Genomic DNA, 21,098 nt, shown 5'->3' on the forward strand with positions numbered 1-21,098 from the left:
TCGCACAGGTAGACATGAAATAATTGTGTCGTTCAAAGTTTGACGGGATACATAAATACAGTCACGTAAAATAGATATAACAAAAACAGACTTAACATTAAGGGACGACATCAAAAGATCGATGTAGGATAAAAAAACTTAAATCAAATAGTTTGGGGGTGGGGGTTAACATTACTGCAAGTTTTGTTAATCTAAAATCGATTTTACATATACATGATATATCCATATAGGTAATTAATTTTTTTCCAAATTAAGTTAAGAGGGGGAGGGGGTCAGTGAAAAAAATGTGTGAATTAAGTTTTTTTATCCTTCATTGAACTTTTGATGTCGTTCCTAAAAGTAATAATAATAAATAAAATAATAGTGTGGTTCAAAGTATGATGAGATTTTAACAGTGTCTGTTTGTTTCTTATTTAGATAATTTATCCGTTTTGTTTCTTATCTAAACAATGTATCTGTCTTTTTCTTATTTAAACTATTTATAACTAGACTACAATAAACATGATAAAAAAAAAAGAAAAAAAAAAGGATGAAGACACAAAGGGGGCATTTGAAACTCATATGTCGAAGCGAAACTGACAAAGCCATGGTAAACGATGGAAGACGAGGAATGGACAAGCAATACCTCAAATCACTAAATACATAATTTAATAAAGGCGATGCAAGACGAACAACCAAAATAGGGGATGATCTCAGGTGCTCCAGAAGGATAAACATATCTGCTCCACTACTGGCCCCCGTCATGTTAATAATTTTATTTACATACTTCGGTGAAATCAAATAAAAGTATTATTTGGTATGTTTATGTAAAAATATAACATTGCTCTCCCATCTGACTGTGGTCAGAGACGTGACCTGGATAGAAAACAGAATCATTGTATTCACTATCATGACTATTGACAATAAAATTTCATCTTGTTGTATACCATGTACATACAGACATGACAGAGTAATTTTCGCACTTTATCTATTTTTATTTTAGTGGATCGCTGTTGAATCTTATGAAGACGAAACGGCGTCTGGTGTTAAATAAAATGAAAGCATGGTATTTAAGATGAGTTTATTAGGGTGTGGTTTGAAGCAATATACAGATTAAAAAATTCAGAAAAGCCAAAATAATATCAATTTCAATCGGTTTACGACTTTTGTTATGACTCCAAATGAAAATGTTACACACACATTTATACACAAATGTTTTTTAAATTTTATTTATTAAATTCTTATCTGTGAGTCATCATTTCGAAATCACAAAACTAACAAATAAATTAAACATGTTAAAAGTAAGTTGGAAACAGCAAAGCAGTGTTCCGTTTCGTGATTTTATACGTCCACTGTGTCGTCTACAGACATGTATTCATTCTCACCTGGTGATTTTACACGGTATTTCACAAAACGCTTGATTTTGTTTCTATTCAAAAACACACAAACAGAGAATACTAACACAACCAATACTAATAGTGTAACCAAAACTCCTATCACAATATGTTCAGTTGGTGAACTATCATTTACTGAAAAACATTTAAATTCGTTTGATTGAACTGAGACAATAGTCCTATTCAGCAGATTTCCGTTGTGACATTTCAGTTCGTTTTTACTTGCTACTGTAACATCCGTGCGTAGTAACCAATTTCTGAATTCTAGTAAGCCACAATCACAGTCGAATTCATTTCCATTGAAATTGACAGTCAGCACGGTCTGGTTAGGAAGTTTACCGCTTTGGATAAAGTCAAGGGAATATAACAATCCATTGTGACTATAATCGTCAATAGTTATGATACTATTCCAAGATAAATCAATGTACTCCAGACGAGGGAGACAAGTTTTATGATACAACGTTATCTTTGGTAGGAAGTTGTAAGAAAGATCCAGTCTTTTTAATGCGGGAAATGCACATACAACGTTTGCTGAATTTTTATCAAATATTGAAAATTCATTATGATCTAAGGATAGTTCTTCTAGTGCTTGGAGATTATTATCTGAGAAAACAGCTTGGAGATCAGCTATGTTTATAAAGTCACTATTGTCTAAGAATGCATGCGACATGTCAATTTTCTTTATCTTCGTCATATTCTGAAAAATATTCACTTCAATTGTTGACACATTCCAATGATTATGAGAAAGCGCCAACTCCTCCAAATTTGGTACACAGTCAGAAAACGGCTGAGTGATTCGAGTTATTCCATTTCTTGTAAGGTCAAGCTTAGTCAAGGAATCAAGACGTTTGTCTCCAAGACACAAGTTTCTTATATCTAACTCTGGAATATCTCCTTTAGTGATATGAATTTGTTCCAGAACTGCTGTAATCGATTGATGAAATTTTACACTGTTTAGGTCATTTTTAGTAAAATTATGGCACGTAAGAATTTTGTCCGTGCATTCACAATTATTATGGCACAAATCCACCGCTTTAAAGCTGCATGAAATGATAATAACAAATATCAAAATCTCATTACGATGCATTTTGGTGAATCAATAAAAGTAGTCTCTACAACATGTACAAGTGGTGCATTCGGAAACAAACATAAACATGCATCATCACTTAAAATCTCAGCAGTACACATACCACTACGCAGGTAGCTTAGTACATTGTATGTACACTTACCGTGTTCAACAGCACACCTAAAATAGGTTTACTAAAATGTAAGGTGAACTAAAAATATTGATCGTTTAGTAACGACTCATGCGTTAAATATATATCGTAAACATAGTTTTGTATGGTTTGTTCACATTTCCCGTGGGCATTTGGAAAGTAAGAAATCTGCAGAATATCAAAACTAATCAATGTGAGAGTGAAAAGGAAAAATGGATTTGTTGGAGCAAGATCAATAATAGTGCATCAGAACAATGTCACTTCAAATACTGTAAATTATGGTAAATCATATGGCAAAGCAACGACAAGTGCATATTTAAAAAATAAATTACCCCATTAAAGATCATAGAACAATTTAACTAATATATATAGTTATTTGTGTGTTTCTGAAATATGTAAATCTCTGTAAAATATTACTTTGCTTTATTAAATAATTGAAATACAAACATCTTATCTTATCTTTATGATAAAGAATTTGTTATCCTTTCAGGTTTTTATTTACTATCTTTATATTATACAAAGATTGAAGTCAGTACAAATAAAAAATCATATAAATAATAAGGGCCCTGTCAACTAGTCGACAGATAGATACCTTATAACCCGTATGTGCGTCTGTTTTGTGAAATTGATAAAACAAAACAAAAACACTTTTCTTTTGATATAAGAAATCACAAAATTTGATAAACGTCTTTGTATGTGTGAATTTCAACAACAAAAAATAACATGCAAGTTTTTATATTGACTCTGAATGGATAATTGGAGGGGGAAAATTACCGCAAAAACTTTTGAAATTAAAAATACCGCATAGTTAGCTAAGGAAAAGTCCCGAAATGACAATTGTAAAACAACTAAACGAGAAAAACTAAAAGCGTAATTTATGTACATAATAATGAACGAAAAAAGAAATTATTATCACTGTGTTGAATTGGTTACCATTTAGAATAAGTTTATTTAAAGATCGATAAGTTTACCCGGATCTTATCTAAATTTTCCGGGCTCGGTAAACAACATCACCAAACAAATTAGGAGGTGCTATTCCAATCAAACTTAGAAATCTAATCTGTATATCTATGAATAAATTTAGTAAAGGTTTTAATGGTGGTCTTTGGCTGTTTTCTGCCCTTTGGTCGGGTTGTTGTCTCTTTGACACATTCTCCATTTCCATTTTCATTTCATTCAAGTAATATGTTGAAACGAAATCTTTGACTTAATGATTTACCAGTAATACATATAACGTTCATTAAAATCGAAAACGACACAACGGACACGGGCGAATTCGCGAAGCGAACGATCGCGAGTTGTGATGTATTAACACGATAAGATGGTGCTAAAGGATCATTGCCATCCATAAAACGAAAATTGAAAAAAGGGAACTAAAAATTGTCCCTATTAGCATAAATTTATGGTAAGCCTTGGGTTCCCGTATAAAACTGAAATATCTAAATCCAGGAAAGGACAGCTATTACCGTTCGTATTGGATTTATCTAAAGTAAGTTCAGTTCGTGATTATATATATTTTAACGGAAAATATCATCAAGATAACGATAAGTGCTGTGGAACTTATCAATCAAATGCAAGTCTTAGTTTGGCCATAAAAGGGTATGTTCAAGCCGTCTGCTAATAAAGGAGCGCAATTGGTGCCAATAGGAATACCTAAAACCTGTTGATAAAATGTATAGCTGAAACGTGCATTTATATTATAAGAGAAAATAAGCAGCTTCAATCATCTTATCACACCTCAAATAGGGCACCCTCTAACATCATGAACTGCTGTGTATGCAACAGTCACTATGCATCTCACCAAAATGTGCAAGCGGGACTTGGGGTTGACTGTCTTGTGTCCAATAATAAGCAAATAAGTACAAACAGTGTTGTTCAAAACGAACTTATAAAAAGTTTAAAATTTTTAACTGTGGAAACTCTTGGAAAATGATATATATTAGTTGTCTGTTGTTGTTTTCTTTTTCTTTTCTTTTTTTTTTTTGGCGGGGGGGATTCATTAACTAAAATACGTTTGAACGTCTAAAAGTTCATAAACTTCATCGTTCTAAAACAATACCCTTTTACCCAGATATACTGAATGAGTTGTGAAGCTTTACCTGGATTATTTATAAATCCCAGTGTTAGATTCAGAGGATGTATGACGTCTCTCTTTGATTAATCTGAAAAATCTATCTTCACATTGGATCTTGGAAATAAATGGTCCCGCTACGTTCAGTTCGGTTAATAACGCTCCCTGTTAACGATTTTTTTTTTTTTTTGGGAATGGAAAAAAAATGAAAATAATTCAAAAAGAGAATAATAGCTGGATTGAAATTATAGCAAAACAGAAATGAGGTCCCTGCTTCCCTCGTATATACATTCTACCAAATTATACCGTAATTATATATACCGTTTAAACACATCACTAGTCTAATGACATTGCACACGCCTTGATGACGAAAGTTTAAGGTTCAAAGGCCAGCTGAAGGACGCCTCCGGGTGCGAGAATTTTTCGCTGCATTGAAAACCTGTTGGTGACCTTCTGCTGTTGTCTGTTCTATGGTCGGGTTGTTTTCTCTTTGACACATTCCCCATTTTAATTTTCAATTTTATTAATCTTGAATGGGGGCAAATACAAGACTAAACAATTGAATTTGCCCAAATTCGTTTGGGTACAGAGTTTGGATATTTGTTTTCATCTTTCTGCACTGAATAATTATTAGATTTTCAATTTTCTATTTGTGTACCAAATACTGAACAGTACTGAGCTTGTTTTACTTTGTTTTTAATCAATGTATCCACTTTGTTGGAATTTGTCCTATATAAGATACTTCAGGAAAAGTTGTCCATCGACAAATATTAATAAAATATCACTTCCTTGTAATTGGTGGTGAAGCAGTTTTTGTTTTATCCATACAGGGTATGACCAAAGACCCCCTTGTACTCAGGGATATATTGTGGTATCACAAAATCAGTAAGTAAAACAACTTCCTTGTAATTGGTGGTGAAGCAATTTTTGTTTTATCCATACAGGGTATGACCAAAGACCCCCTTGTACACAGGGATATTGTGGTATCACAAAATCAGTAAGTAAAACAACTTCCTTGTAATTTGTGGAGAAGTAGATTTTGTTTTATCCAGACCCAAGACCTCCTTTTACTGAATGGGATTGTGATACATCACAAAATCATCATGTGGTCGTCTTTCTTTCTCAGAAAACATTCGGTGGCCTCTGTTAGATTGTTTATAGAAATAGAATAGTAAAATCAACCTTACAGTCGGTGCAAATATGGATGTAAACATTTTTTTAACCATGAAAAATACATCAGAAAACAGCGGTCGATTCTCCCACCCCAAGATGCACCGAATGTTAGATTGATTTTACTTCATTTCTTTCCTCTTTTTATTGGCCGAGTACCAGCATAATTTACGACAGAGAAGCACTCTATCGAATAATTTTACACTTCGTAGTCAAAAATCGGTAATATGAAAATAGTCTATTGCAAATAAGCAAATAAGATATTCTTACAGCAAAAAAAAAAATGGATCGATCAAGTTTTTCTATAGGATCGCAAACACTTAAATATAAGGTCCTGAAGAGCACTACATGGTAAAGATTGCATTCATTTTTCTAGTAGGAACAAAAAACTAAGCTTTTACCTTGGATTATTATACTGATATGATGGATAGGCGCATTACTATGAATTTAAGTTGATCTTCCTTTGGTCCAACTACAACAATGTATGGACAACGGAAGATAACTCCAATTTTAAATATTATTTCAACAATGACATGCCATTTTGATAAGATTAGACATAAAATTAGAGACAAGAAAACAACATGAATAGAATGTTATGTTAAATGAACTGTGTGGTTGTTTGTTTTGTTTGTTTGTTTTTTTTTATCTTAAAAGTAGTGTTAAAGTGTGGAAAATAAATAACAAGCAAGCCATTCCTAATTCGTTTTCGAATGCAGGAATGCAATACTAAAATATTATAATATACAACTAGTATCTCAATTGTTTGTAAAACAATTGAAAGGTCTTTCCTAAAAAAGTGATGTTTTCGTAATGTTTTTTGCATGACCTTTCGATTGATATACGACAAGCATACCTTCTGAAACTTTTCGCTTTTTACAATAATGACCCCATCCGCTTACATTTTCGAGATTGGAAATAATATGATATATATGTAATGTAGACTTGATGATCTTTCTTTTGATATGCGACAACACCATGTTTTAGAATGTTTGATTTTTGCACAAAAAAAATCACAAATTGATATCAACAAATAAGTTACCTGTAGTGTGTTTTGTTTAAATTTGAGACTGAAGTGTCTGATGATATAATAGGACTTTCAGATAATAAAAAGTGTGGTATAGACCTACTAACTTTGTCTTGATCTGTTGAGACAAGATGCAGGATTTACAATGCAACAATTACCTGCTAAGATTATGAATTTTTATACTTTTTTTCCATTTTAGCTGACTATTAGCAATGTGCCTGTTCTAAGTCATCCTGTAATTCAGTTGTTGTTGGTTCATGTTGGTCATATTTGTTTTTGGTAAATTACTTGATATAAATTAGGTCATTTGTTTTTCTCATTTGAAATGTTTCATATCTACTTCCATAATTTGGAAACTGTGTGTAGCTCTAGATCTTCGAGTGTTCTCCTCTAGAAATTTAACCTTAATTTACCAATATATCCAGTGGCGTAGCTTGCATGTATGCTCAGATGCTCAAGCATCCACATCATTTTGACAAAAAAAAATAAAAAATAGATAAATGTATAATTGCATGTGTTCGCAGCAGAAACACACAGATGTACTTGGATCTAAACGTAACAATAGTGAGGATATGAGAATAGCGTTCAACTTTTTTTCGAAGCAGTATACGTGGTCTTTCCTTTAGGCTCATTTAGTTTATGGATAAATCACTGAAAAGTGCTCTCGACTTTTTCATAAAAAGTCTACATCGTAGCGCTTCGTCGGCTACGGCAAGCGCAGAAGATGATCATGATACGCAGATCTGCGGACATGTTTGGTCTGAAATTGAGCCAAGTAGAGGGATGACATAACAACGTTATTAGTTAACAACTAATTAATCATATCCTGATATCATTTCCTGGGACATGAAACACGGCTAGTATTTATAACGGAGTTTGATAATTCTTGGACTTATAAATTCCCTTTTCCATCTAGGTACAAATATTAATTTTATTTTCAATAAAAGAACGATAAATGTCCCCGCATTGTTCATATTTTATCTATCCAAGATACAAGTGAAATAACAAAAACAGCATTTTTATTTATTAATATCTTGAGAGAAATAAAAGCTTCAGGCCAAATGCAGTGGGATTTCCGTTATAATTTATATTTCAAAGGTATTAATTGGTTAAAATATTCGATCAGGACTTATTATCGCAAGAGTCAAAAATATTGCTGATGATATAAAATCACAAAAATATGGCAAGAATTGTACACATGACAGGGCTAACAAGTCCGTTAACGGACGGACGTCCGATATTTCCATGTCCCCTGCAACACGTTAAGAAGAGCAATTAAAAACCTCATTTGTAGGCTCAAATTCCAACAAAAGGGAGTCAATTCGGATCCTTCGAGAAACATTTATATTGGTGGGTATTTTGAAATTAAACAAAAATCTAGCCAGTGTCGGATTTACATACAGGGAAAATGTCAAAAAAATATCATTTTCTGCATAAAATGGTCCCAAATTTTTTTCGCAGTTTCGCATCCACATCATATGAACCCTGGCTACGCCACTGATATCAATCCAATTTATCACATTGTAGTAAATAATGTTAAATGTCTTAACATAAAAAATAAACTGATGATTCGAAGAAAAAAACTTTATTCGTAAAATATAAAATATAAACTGGAAGAAATATTTATAAGCATGCATAAATATAGATAGTAACATTGAATTTTTTTTTAACAATCATTTTTCTATTTAAACAATGATTTAATCACATTACTTTGTGGCAAATCTTAACATATTGCATAAGGCAGTTTTCAAAGAGATATAACACTTAAACAGAATCCTGTACTATAATTGACTACAAAATGTATGTAATTATCAAGGCAAAATACCAAGATTAAATCATCCCCTCTCCTTCTCTTTCAGAATTTACATTTTATTTCGTTGTAATTTCTGGCTATTTTCTCTTATTTTGATAGACATTTTCACAAAAAGTAAAAAATGAAATGATATGCCCTCTCCCATTTAATTCAGAAAATCCTTGACAATCATGTTAAAGAATAAATCTTGAATTTCCAATTGTATGTTTTCATAATTATGGAATCAACTTGGAGCTCATTAATCTTTAAATTTTTATAACACAACCATTGATTTTGATCATATCATGATTCTAGTACTAATGACTAAAAATAAAAAATACAGTTATGGAATGTAAATTTCTATGATAAATGTTAACTATTTTATCATTTTCATGGTGGTCAATATTCTGTTTTGGTCAAATATACAAAAATAAAATGCTGATTTAAAGACATATTTAAAGGCACAACCTATTTTAACAACCAATAACAATTAGAGAATGTTTCAAGGCACAACCTGGCTAAAAAACTTTTAACAATATATACATGTATTTATACACATTACTTTCTATAATGAGCTATAAAAATATGTTGGGAATAAACATTATAATTAAATAAAATTATAACAATACAATACACATGTATATATTAAATGGAAAAATGGAAAAATTCAAAATACAAATTTTACAAATAAAATCACTGAAAGAAAATAAATTGTTTCAATTGCCACTATGAATATAAGGCAAGTTTATATATAATAAATATCTCTCTCAGTGAGAGAGCAACTCAATGGCGCACAAAAATTAACCAAGACATCTTACTAAGATATACCCAATTGTATTAGAACAAAACCATGAAACCTCTGTATTGTTATGAATTAATCCAAAGTACAAAGTAAAACGTCAGAAAAAAATTAATTTTGACCAACTCAGTCATCATAAGATTTTTGATCATTTAATGACTTCAATAAGATAACTTACATTTTTAGTGTACAGAGGAGGATTTAGAGGGGCGGGCCCAGGCCCCCCCCCCCCCTTTTTGGGAAAAAATGGTTGCTTATATAGGGAATCACTGAAGCGTGACTGGAGCGGGCCCCCTCTTAGGTCAGTCAGTGGGCCCCCACTTATGAAAATTTCTGGATCAGCCACTGGTGTACTCCCCCCTTTTTATATGAATTATTGTTCTGTGGTCTTTGACAGAAAACAATCTCACTGACAACCTTACTGTATCTCCTAATTTTCATTTTGTCAAAATAAAAAAAAGACAAATAATTCAATTATATACATATGATATATATGCAATTATATCAAATGGCAACTACATATTAATGTACCTGTAGTCTACTGTGATATACATTAACTGATTAGCATTATGGTGTATGTAGTCTTGACTTAAGCACCATTCTGAAAGACATGTAGATTAAACCAGCAGATTCAAGTTAAATGTTACAACTATGCATATATCTCAACTCTGATTTTTTTAAACTGGAATGAAAACTATACATGGAATTTAAATTACATCTAACAGGTACTTTACTTAGATGCATTGTGGGGTAAAATTTGTGATAATATTCATGGTATTAATCTCCCTTTTAAAAAAAATGTGTTTATTTGTAAATGAAAAATAAAATAACTCTACTCCCTTAGAACTACAAAGGAAAAAAATTATCAGTGTAAAAAAATACAACCATGTTAGTGTGTTTGAGCTATAGGCATGTATGTATAAAAAGGAGTGAAAAGTCTCAGAAATTGCCCTTCTTAATTGTCACATTTAATCATTTCATAAAGGTTAACATTGTGTTATTAAAAAGTTAAGGCAAACATGGCAAAGCTGAATGATAATAATTATAAGAACACTTATTGTTAAATAAACCACTATTAAAAAAGAAAGATAAGGGAAAAAAACAGTTGAGCTTCAAAACTACAAGCTAGACAGAAGTACATTGTATAATGCCTTGGTACGTACTTTATCATGTTTATTAATAAAATACTCTGAATAGACTAAAATGTACATGTACAATGTATGAATGACAATAAAATGCAACAAACAAATAATTTGATAAGTCAAATAATATATATATAATCTGGTGATTTTCTTTCCAACAAGATGATTTTATCTACCTGTGTACATGTTGATCCCTATCCCTTTAAGATAATTTATTCACAAGGAGCAATTAATTTAGACTAAGAGCATGTGAAAAAGCCCCCCAACATCTCCAAAATAACAAAAATATTCAAATTGTCCTCTTTGCCAAATTTTCCTTTTACCACTTGGTAACACAGTGGCAAATTCATTGTTTTCATAAAAAAAAAAATACAATTGGTATTTCGACTATGATGATCCCTTGGACCTTAATCAATCTACCAACGTTGCAGAAAAGGGACCAAACATCATCAACATATTTACAAGTAATCATACAATCATGTTAATTCACACATTATACATTGAATACAATTTTAAAATATATTGAACGTGTACTTGTATTGGCTGAAAGTCTCAGATCATTATAAATGGTATACATGTATATTATATATAATCATTTAGATAATCAGATCAACATCAATAATCCTTCTTACAAAATCAATATACATGTAAAAATGTATATTATCTAAAAATTGAAGAAAACCCCAAATACATGTCAATATATATGTATGTATGGCACACTTAATCTCTTTAACATGTACATCAAACAATCTTGTGATGAAGTTTTTTAAATTACATCATGAAAAAAAAACAAAAATTTCTGGCAACAGGTAAATCAGCTGCTAAACGCTTCAAATTTCACATGTATATCATGTATATATATACAATTATGTAGTTAAATAAACAAAGTTTGTATTATAAATGTATTTAACCTACACTATACTAGGTACCATTATCATGATTATATAAATACAAAATGTACTGTCATCAAATTTCTGATAAAAATAATATTTCAATCTCCATTTAAACTACCAACACAATGACAATGTTTTAAAAGTGCACTGGAGTGTTATGAAATTTCAAATTTGAAGAAAATTATATTTATTTACCAAACCTTAGATCTGACAGATCAAACAAATTTATCTAAAGAGGTCAACCTTGCTTGTACATTACACATGAATGAGTTATAAAAGGTCTAAAAATAAAAATATTCTGTTGAAGTCGATGTACAATGTACTGTACATGATGTAACTTATTATGTTTTATCAATGTACAAATAATAAGCATACATGTATGCAAAAAATGCTGCTTTATTATATATAAGTCAATATAAGTTCATGAATATAGTGAATATATACATGTACAACAATTTGTTACTATCAAATTACTTTGTCTGGCCTTTAACAATTGGGTTAATATTTGTTAATTATATAAGTTGTAAATCATTTTGTTTTGTAAATTGACAAATCTTATTACATTTTCAAAAATAAAAAACACATGTTGTTAAATCTGACCTTGCCTGGCATATACACTATAAACCTCAGTGTCACTTTAACCATGTTCACAATATTGATTCAAATTTTAAATACTGAGTAAATCAATCTGCACTTGTTTACCACAGAGCCAAACATAATCATTATACATCTATAATACTAAAATTACGAGGTCCAATTTGTCAGCCGTCATCACGTAAAAACGATGAATCAAAGAATTCAACTTTATATATAACTAATATAGTACAAAGGTGTAGATAAAAAATTACACCACTCCAGGCCCTTTTGTTTTCCACGTAATTAATATTGCCAATGATTAAGAAGTTCCGGGTCCAGTCCGATACCGATACCAATAGTATATTAACCTGTTACCTTTTACCTTATCTGTACGTTCCGCATCTGACAGGCACACCACCAAACGGTGTAGTCAGGATATATACACGGGTCATAATCACAGGGTTGACACTACTAAATTGTCAAATTGTTACCTATTGTAGTATTTTAATCAGTAAGACTTTCTAAGATAACAATACGAATACTAAAAATCTGTGACTAAAAATAAGGCGTATAGGTACTTTTCAATTTGTTAGCGGGCATGACGTAAAACAGCGAATCAAAGAATTCAACTTTATAACTACATGTATTAAATAAAGGACAATGCTGTTGATTAAAAAATACTCCATTCCAGGACCTTTTGTTTTCTAAATAATTAATAATATGAGGCAGGCATTACCTGTAAATGGGGACGAAGTCTGTATGAATTAATTTTTTGTAACTTAATTATTTGTCAAAAAAAAAAAGAAACGGAAATACCGTAACGTTTCCGAGTTTGGTTCTGTTGTTAGGGATTTTAGTTGTGACGTTATTTAAATTATGACGTCATATGCAATGTAAACAAAGAAACGCTATCATTAGGTAACGTTTTTTCATATCAAGGAATTATTAAAAATGAAATTGGTATTGCGCGTTTCTTCCTATTTTATACTAGACTGATAAATATATATTTTACTCAAAGTTTCATACAAACGAGACCGGAAAAAGGAAGTATATTGTACATTTCTGCGCAGGTCCGGGATTTCAAAACATGACATAAAAAAAATTGAACGATTTTGAGTTCATTAGTACAATGAAAAATTCGGGAAATTTTCCCGAATTTTTTTTTTTATTGAATTTTCTACTGTTATTGGGGACTTCGTCCCCATATTACCAATAATTGATAAGTTCCAGTTCGACGGGTTCAAACAGAAAGATTTGATAGCAGAGAAAACTTTGTATCTTATAATCGGCATGACTTTATCAGATGACAATACTAATACTAAAATAAGGCTTGCGTATAGTTATACACTTTAATTCAGTCACGGACCCGCGATATCACAGGTGTGTTCTAGTGTTATAATATGTCTACTTATCTATCTTCAATAATTTGGTATAATTTCTAAAGGTTGCTCACTGTTTGATATTTACCCAACATCCTGTAATTTATAGCTTGCTGTTTCACTAACAACAGGTTTAAATGGTTTAAAATATTTAATTGTTTGTATCACCATACTGATGCTCCACAAACTTATTAATATGGTTGGTTTGTCATGTATGTATATATACATTCTGATCACTTTTTTGGAACAAAATTTCTCCCAAAAAACAAACCGGGTAAATTTGACCTCAAAAGTTAAAGTCAAATCTTTAGCTGTATGCATGTACAAAAATGATGTATGGCATTATCATTAACTTAAAAAAAATCAACATGTACATTTATAAATAATATTTCTTCTTCTTCCTGGTACAGGAAAGACTCTGGTGTTAGAGTGTGGAATGTCCTGGAACTGTGGCGAAATGTACATGCAAATGGAGGTTGAAAATTGTGTAAAATAATTTATTACAATTTCTTACTGTACATGCAGGATATTCACTAGAAATAAACATACTAGTAAATATTCTGTGTACAAAATGTACATTATAGTAAATCTATAACTGTACAATAAACTAAGGTACATGTACATACATGTATACTGTCTATGTATAAATTGTACATTGATTACATGTATGTATTCAAAATCAGTGGCATAAAAACTAAAGTATTAACATGTACATGATGTGTATATATAGACAATAACTGTTTAGTGTCTTAAAATATCAGCTGTATTTGTACGAGGCTAGGAAACAAGGTGTATGCGAGCTTTTAGCGAGCTACTACACCTGTTTCGAGCCGAGTACAAATACAGCTGATATTTAAAGACACTAAACAGTTATTGTCTTTATCCTGCAATTAATTCTGTATATTGTTTGTGTTTTGAAAGACACAAAAACTAACATATTTACCATTTATTTTCGATTTGTAATCCCTTGAGGCCCGCGTAGTAATATCAAAATCACACATTACGCTAAAGACGGGTTCGCAAAAAAAGAATCTCGAATGGTCAACAATAATACATCGCTCAAGGTGAATAATTATCTATTTTAACATAACAACTAATTTCAACAGTAAAAACAAATAACAAAACATTGTCCAATTTGAAACAGACGTGTACGAGTTGTCCTACGCTTCAGACTTGACATTCACTAAACATCCATGCTGAAATTGACATGGTTGTTTTTGTTACACAATCATTCACATTCAAGTTTTGAAATCGACAATTGTTATCGTCATTGGAATGCAACTGGAATACACATTCTGAGGTCACACAGGTTCAAACAATACTCAGTCCGGCAGTGGGCGGAGCTTTAAAGCGATATCTGTATAGTATACAGATACAGCATAGCGATATCTGTAGGGCTGTATCTGTATAGTAGGACACCCAATTGCAGGATAAATATATATATATGCATTTGACTATTATAATATATTATAACCAGGGTTGGCAAAAACCCGGGTTTTATGAGTATTGCCCAGCCCAGTGGGAAATACTGGGAAAACCCGGGTTTTACTGGGTTTTACCGGGTAATACTGGGTAATATGAAATACTGGCCTGAATTTTGAAGAGGATTCAGTGATTAAACACAAATGCAATACATTTAAGATATTTCTAATACATGTAATACATTTTGATTTATAAACAAGTTTTATACTTTTTTAAGAGACTTAATTATAATACAAGTGTATACATTTGGGAATGTATTAATCTAGCAACTCTGAGACAAGTGTACAAGAAGACACATTACACATAAATAGCAAAAAGCCTGTCTTAATAAATATCCTTAAAATCTATTAAATCACCCTTCTGTCTAGATTGGTCAAATTGTTAACATTCATGTAAAGCCAAAGAATTCATTTATTTCAAATATATATATTATAACTAATATTAATTTTAAGAATTAACAACTGCATGTCAGAAAAAAATCCTTTTAAATAATATCTATGTACATCACTAATTAGTAAGTAATTATTCAGATTAGAGCACAGATATGTTTATGTAACAATAATCAGCCTTTTCATTTCTATAAGTGTTAATGACATGACCCTGTAGGGTGTTTTTTTTAACAATATGATTGTATTTCTATTTGAATTTACCATGCTGCAATAAAATGTATTTTTTTGCAAAGTTTGAATTATTGAAACAATGCTAGGAAATTAATAAGGTATCATAAAATTTACAAATCTTGTATTCTGCCTACATAGAATTAGTGGAGAAGAGAATGAAATTGAATTTTCAATCTTCTAACAATGACTCTCAATGGTTATCTGAATAAAATGTATATATTTAGCTATAATACTATGAAACCACCACAAGTCTTAACTATTTTGTGTTGAAATAAGTTTAAAAAATCATATTGCCCAGTATTGCCCAGTATTACCCATTTCAGGGAGTATTGCCCAGCCCGGGAAAACCCGGGTTTTCCCACCTGGGTTTTCCCGGGCGGGTAATACTTTGCCAACCCTGATTATAACAGTTTTATCTGTAAATGTATAACACATGTATAAATTGTGTAAATTCGGAAATCAAAATATGTTCTATGGAAATTCACAATATTTTTATTTAATTGAGTAATCATGGTAATAGAATTAATGAATCATTTTAATTTCCATTCATTGCACTTTTTTTATGCAAACAAATTTTCAGAAATCATTCAAATGCAAACTTTATATAGTGATTACATACATGTACATAACATATACTCATAGTCATTGATAGTACATGACTACAGTGCATGTACATGTACAATACAAGTATTAAATATAAACGTTTCTAATAATTTAGCAAAAAAGGGTACTTGTACATGTACATTGTAGGTCATACTTAACAGGTATCAGGAAAAAAATAACCTACATTTATTTTATAATTAGTAAATAATGTAGATATTTAAACTTTTAAACTTCCATGTCTGTTGCATTTTCATTATTCACTGATGAATAATTACCTAACAAATGGCTCTTGGCCATAGATGGTCTCTTGAATGAGGTTACAAAATGTTTAATTGTATCTCTCTTGATGTAAGCAATTACACTCAGGAATATAGCAAGCAAGACAAACATTGTGACCAAAACACCAACAGCTGCATTACTAGGAGATCTGTTACTGCTACTGTCCCCAGACAAACACACAAATTCAGCTGACGGGACTGATACTATGGATCTATTAAAGTGCAAACTGTCATGACATATCAGGATGTTTTTCTTAAAAACATGGACTTCTGTTCTCTTTAACCAGTCATGGAAATCCTGCATATGGCAATCACAATCAAATTCATTTCCATAGAAATTGACAGAAAGATTTGATACTTTCTGAATCTGATCTAGTGAAAATAGTAGCCCATTGTGGTTAGAATATGCTTCAAAAGTATTTATACTATTGTAAGATAAATCGAGGTGTTCCAGATGTGTCAAACACCTTTTATGATAAAAGGTTAAGCTCGGAATTATGTTGTGAGCAAGATTTAATCTCTTCAGTGATGTAAATGTACACATTGTATTAGCAGTATCTGCGTCATAAACCGAAAATTTGTTGTTGTCAAGTGCCAATACTTCAAGTTTGGTGAATGGACTTTCCAAGAACACAAGCCGAAGATGTTTGATATGTTCTTTACTGTCAATCTCGTCATGCAAAGCATCACTTAAATTCAACTTTTTCAAATTTTGAATATTTGTAAATGTCCGTGTGTGCACTGTAGAAACGTTCCACTGATTATTTGCAAGGTTCAATTCTTCCAAATTTGGCACACAGTGTAGTGTTTGTCCATTTATTTTCTTTATCCCATTGTTTTGTAAGTCTAACTTTTTCAAAGCATTCAGATGATAACTGGAGTCGTCAGCACATGATCCAAGAAGATTTCTTGGCAATTCAGGAATATCCCCATCTGTTATATGAATTCTTTCAAGATCAGTTGTAATTGAGTTTGCAAATTCATCACCCTCAATGTCATCTTGATTAAAACCTTTACAGGTGAGAACTTTTGGGTTACAAATGCATTTTTGGTGACATTTTTTCTCGCAATTCGTTTGCTGTACAATAAGACATATAATAACGACAACAATACTTGCTTTCATGACTCACTTTCGGGCGTGTAAACTTTCTTTCATAAACTTTTCAAAGTTTTTTTGAGTACACAATAAAGTTAATTTCCTTGAATCAAACTTACTTGTCACAATATTTACGGTAAAAAATTTCGTAAAAATTCTATCAAAAAATCTTTACAACAGAGTTTTAGCACGCGTTCAAAATTTCTCTTGTTGTTTATGTCACCTTTCAATCACCTGTCTAGACCGGTGTAGACTGAAATTAAAATCCGATTTAGATACCGCCTAGTAAATCCACCCGTCTAAGGTTGTTATCTCACATTCTAGGCCTGTTTTTAAGAAGTTTCGCTTTTTTGTGCACTTAACAATCTGTTACAAAATCTCAGAACTCTTCGTCGGTTTCATGTACTTTCTATACAAATAATTCCCCCCCCTTTTTTTTTTTTTAAAGAATTCAATTTTTTTTCAAATGTTACTGTTTGAATTCATTTAAAAAGAAGAACATCGTGATTCATTTCCGTTTTAATGATAAAAACTAGGCACTGGCTACGGTTACATGGAAATGTATTTATAGCTAACTATGGTCAGTTCTAGATGAAAATTACCATGCTTACCGTCCCCTACAAAAAACAAACCATTTTTAAAAAGCGTAAAGTCATATCATAGTAAGTCAGTGGCGGATTCAGAGGGGGGCATAGAGGGCAGGGCGTACGCCCCCTTTTTGCTCGGACTTTTTTTGTTGTTGTTGGTAAATTGATTAATCAGACTAGACTTCGTGAACTTTGCTATTTCCCGAGTAAGATAAGATAAGATAAGAAAACTTTATTTTGATTCGGCATAGATACAAATAAGCAACACAAGCTCGAAGAAGCTTTTGACCGAATATAAAAACATATAAATAACATAAAAACAGTGCATTTTGACATATAAAACAACCTGTAATAAAAATATGCAACAAATTCGAATGAAGTAAAAACATGCTTGACCATGTTGACCACAGCAACCAAAAGCACAAACATAATAAACAGCTCAAGAATTATCTGCAAGCAGAACAGCGACATTCCAAACCGTTCCAGGACTGAACAAGACTTTTAAAATGTGAAAAACTGTCCTGAAATGGTTTGGAAGGCTGTTCCATAAAGAAGCAGCAGCAAATTTGAACGATTTTTTACCGTAACGGGTTGACTTTACCTGTGGAATTTCAAGAATATTTACATACCTGAAAGAATATTTAGATTATTTGACATTCACCAAATTTTGTAAGCACACAGGAGCTATGTTGTTTATAATTTTAAAAGTTTCTAGAGCCATTATTCTTATCGGTCTGATCTGCTAGGAGGGCACCTTAGCTTTAAGTAAGAGGTCCTCGTAGGAGCTGGTAAAATCCTCATACACAAAACGGAGGGGTCCTACTAAAATGCGCCCGGGAGCGCCCGGGTGAAGAAAAAGCGCCCGGGGTAAAGAAAAAGCGCCCGGAGAAGAAAATATAGCGCCCGGGGAACAGAAAAAGCGCCCGGGGAAAATATATAGATATTTTATTGGCATGAGACAAATATTTGTTGAGATATGAAAATTGATTTATTTTTTAATTTTAGACAATTAATTTGCAAATTCAGTTAATAGACATTTGTAATAAAGCACAAAAACTAGTATGAAAATTTCAATTTTAACAATAATATATGAATACTTTTCGAAAGATTGATAACAATGGATCACAGTTTATGCGGAAGATTTATAAAATGTAAGACATCAAAAGACATGTTTTTCAAAAACGATATCAAAATGAAAAATGTATAAGACAACCCAAATTTCACAGATAAATATTAATTTAATCAAAAATTAAAAGAGGTACACATAATAAATCAGCACATGAAAAAAAGCAGTACTATACATGTACCGTAGTTAAAACAAGGGGGTAAAAACAGGTGTTTGGTTTAAATTTAAGTCTAAGAATTAAAACCCTGATAAGCATAGCCATTGAACATGTTGAAGCAGTTTTAGTTTTATAAAATGATATAATAAATCTATCTCAGCATCTGTATAAAAAAATGTGTTCACCATGCAGTTGCGAAAATATTAGACCTTAGGCACCGATTATTTTTAAATAACAAAATATACATTTTGATCGAGGACAATGTCTTTCATGATTCTTCTATATACTCTTATTTATATTTATTTACTTACTTATATACAATTTTGAAATCTAAAATGTAAAAGTGCATCAACACTTTAGATGTAGCATCGTACATATCCCCATTTATATTAAGGACAAAACAAGCAATGATTAGTAATTTTCTAAGGAAAAAAAAAATTGTTATAAAATATTATTATTTTCTTCTCCCGGGCGCTAATTTTCTTCTCCGGGCGCCAAATTTCCTTCTCCGGGCGCTTTTTCTTTTCCCCGGGCGCTTTTTCTTTTCCCGGGCGCTCCCGGGCGCTTTTTAGTAGGACCGAAACGGAGTGCTCTTTCCTGCACCTTTTCTAGTTTTTTTGAATTTTTCTCAGTGCAAAAATGCCATGCCAAAGGGCAAAAATTAAAATTATTAAGAATAAAAGTAAGAAATATAATAAGTTTACTAAGTCTATCTAAAACTGAGCCCAAACGTTTTAAAACATTTAATTGCTGTGATGCCTTCCTACAGATTGAGCGGATATGAACATCAAAATTTAGCTGGTAGTCTATTTCAATGCCTAATAATTTTACTGTTTTTTCACAAGTGAGGTTCGAATTTTGAATATGTATAGATGGGTTCTTTTCAAAGGTCTTTTTGCCAACAGCCAAAACTTAAAAAATTTGTCAGGATTTGCTTGCATTTTATTCACCCTGAACCACTCAATAAGTATTTTTTGAATCAGATTCCAAGGTTGAAATTAATAAATCAAAATCTGGAGTACAAAAAGACAAAGTATTGTCATCTGCATAGTTATATAAACTACCATTTTTAACAAAATGAAAAATATCATTTATAAATATGTTAAACAACAATGGCCCTAGTATCGAACCCTGTGGTACGCCTTTATGGATGTCAGCCCAGTACTACTGATCACTACTATTTAATTTTTATGCGACAATTCTTGACTTATAAAGATTTTTTTCGCTGGAATTTACTGATTATCAAAGTCATGTGATTCGCTATGATGGAGTTGACCTGCAGTGCGTCGAATAAAACGTCTCTCAGTCATTTTGAAATTCAAGTTACAGTAACACATTGCGTAGGCTGAGGATGACAATCATGACACCTTCAAAGCGACACAGGATTTAGCAAGAACATATTGACTTCTATTTCACTATTCCACCAATATAGAAAGTATATGCTCTATAGACTATTACACTCTCATGAAAAGAAGTTCAACAGCAATATTATCTAACTACGTAAACATGTTTAACCCCAAACGCCCCAGCCTATTTTAAAATAATATAGCTGAATAATGATCCCCAGTCAGTATAAGCTCTATATAGATTTAAAGTCGTAAGTACGAACCATTTGAATTGAGGAAACAGTCTAAGATATTTGAGAGAAAAAAATGGACTGATTTTTGCCTTAAACAAAAATTCTGGACGCAAAACAAAAATCTTGTCTACTTT

The 21,098-nt window shown here is 31.6% G+C and overlaps 2 protein-coding genes across 2 annotated transcripts; both read right to left on the reverse strand.

Annotated features, from left to right (window-relative positions):
* Positions 1-1,043: 1,043 nt before the first annotated feature.
* Positions 1,044-2,648, reverse strand: LOC139493454 (trophoblast glycoprotein-like). Its single transcript, XM_071281863.1, has one exon. It carries the CDS (start codon positions 2,458-2,460, stop codon positions 1,321-1,323), a length of 1,140 nt encoding a protein of 379 aa, XP_071137964.1. The 5' UTR covers positions 2,461-2,648; the 3' UTR covers positions 1,044-1,320.
* Positions 2,649-8,424: 5,776 nt separating this feature from the next.
* Positions 8,425-17,760, reverse strand: LOC139493485 (trophoblast glycoprotein-like). The gene is made up of 3 exons (XM_071281912.1): positions 15,926-17,760; positions 13,268-14,173; positions 8,425-12,793 (listed from the first exon to the last, which is right to left on the reverse strand). The coding sequence occupies exon 1, from the start codon at positions 17,540-17,542 to the stop codon at positions 16,367-16,369; it is 1,176 nt and encodes a 391-aa protein (XP_071138013.1). The 5' UTR covers positions 17,543-17,760; the 3' UTR covers positions 8,425-12,793; positions 13,268-14,173; positions 15,926-16,366.
* Between the last annotated feature and the right edge of the window lie 3,338 nt (positions 17,761-21,098).

Source organism: Mytilus edulis, chromosome 10 (genome assembly GCF_963676685.1).
Source record: "Mytilus edulis chromosome 10, xbMytEdul2.2, whole genome shotgun sequence".
NCBI lineage: Eukaryota > Metazoa > Mollusca > Bivalvia > Mytilida > Mytilidae > Mytilus > Mytilus edulis.

Coding starts and splice junctions, on each gene's coding strand:
- LOC139493485 (XM_071281912.1), bottom strand. CDS start 17,542: ATGAAAGCAAGTATTGTTGTCGTTATTATATGTCTTATTGTACAGCAA.
- LOC139493454 (XM_071281863.1), bottom strand. CDS start 2,460: ATGCATCGTAATGAGATTTTGATATTTGTTATTATCATTTCATGCAGC.